The sequence below is a fragment of the Gossypium arboreum genome, chromosome 9 (assembly GCF_025698485.1).
Source record: "Gossypium arboreum isolate Shixiya-1 chromosome 9, ASM2569848v2, whole genome shotgun sequence".
Taxonomy (NCBI): domain Eukaryota; kingdom Viridiplantae; phylum Streptophyta; class Magnoliopsida; order Malvales; family Malvaceae; genus Gossypium; species Gossypium arboreum.
This window is the reverse complement of record NC_069078.1, coordinates 11,102,541-11,103,773: the sequence shown is the minus strand read 5'-3', so window position 1 is coordinate 11,103,773 and position 1,233 is coordinate 11,102,541. Positions and strand designations below refer to the sequence as shown.

At 42.3% G+C, this 1,233-nt stretch overlaps 1 protein-coding gene across 1 annotated transcript; it reads left to right on the top strand.

Moving 5' to 3' along the window:
* Positions 1-299: 299 nt before the first annotated feature.
* On the top strand, positions 300-944 carry LOC108455660 (uncharacterized). The gene has a single exon (XM_017754197.1). The coding sequence runs from the start codon at positions 300-302 to the stop codon at positions 942-944; it is 645 nt and encodes a 214-aa protein (XP_017609686.1).
* The last annotated feature ends 289 nt before the right edge of the window (positions 945-1,233 follow it).

Sequence of the window (1,233 nt, the reverse complement as noted above, 5' to 3'; positions counted from 1 at the left end):
AGTTGGTATGGATTAGTTGACTTTATGCTGATTTTTGACAAGCAAAAACTTGGTTTTATGTATTGGCATTATTCCATTGTTCAAGTTAATGAAAAATTATTGAATTTCATTCAACTTATGCTCCATTTTCTTTGCTTTCGATTTTCTGTTCTTGTTTTCCTTTGAAATTCTGTCTTTGTTTTTTCCACAAGCCACGAAGCTAGCTACACAAGGTTCTTGTTTTGCTTGCTGCTTTGTTTCAAGATCTAACAATTGGTATCAAGAGCTTTCATCTTAGAGGACCTGTTGTAGTAAACTGAATGGCTTCATCAGGCTTTTCTCCTACAGCACCACCGGTCTTTAATGGTGAGGGGTTCCACATATGGGTTGTCAAGATGAGGACTTACCTGCAGGCCTTTGATCTGTGGAAAGTTGTCAACACTGATGTCGAGCCAGCTCCACATCAAGCCAATCCAACAGTGGCTCAAATCAGGCAGCATGCAAATGAGAGGACCAAAAGGCACAAGGCCATGTCATGCATTCAGAACTGTGTTTCTGATGTTATCTTCACCAGAATTATGGCTTGTGAGACTCCCAAGCAAGCCTGGGATAAGCTCAAGGAGGAGTTCCAAGGCACTGAAAGAACAAGGCAGCAACAGTTGTTGAATTTGAGGAGAGACTTTGAAAATCTCAATATGAAGGAAGAAGAGACAGTGAAACAATACTCAGACAGGATAATGGCTGTGGTCAACAGCATAAGATTGCTAGGAGAACAGTTCAGTGAGGCAAGAATTGTAGAGAAGGTGCTCTCAACATTGCCTGAAAGATATGAGGCAAAGATCTCATCCTTAGAGGATTTGAGAAACCTGGCAACCATCTCCCTAACTGAGCTTATCAATGCTCTTTATGCTCAGGAGCAAAAGAGAGCTAGCAGGATGGAAGACTACCAAGAGGGTGCTTTCTAAGCTAAGGCTAAAGTAGCCTCAAACACTTCAGCCTATAAAGGCAAGAAGAACTGGAAAAACATGCCTAAGCCTGATGCTGCAAGAGGAGGAGATCGACTCTGCAGATTTTGTAAAAAAACTGGTCATTTAGAGACCAGATGCTGGTTCAGGCCAGATGCTGTGTGTCAACACTGCAAGAAAAAGGGCCATGTTGAAAGGGTCTGCAAAGAAAAAGGCAGACCTGGCCAAAACCAACCATAACACAAGAGTGAAGAAGCTCGAGTGGTTGAAGACAACAGTAACCATGAAG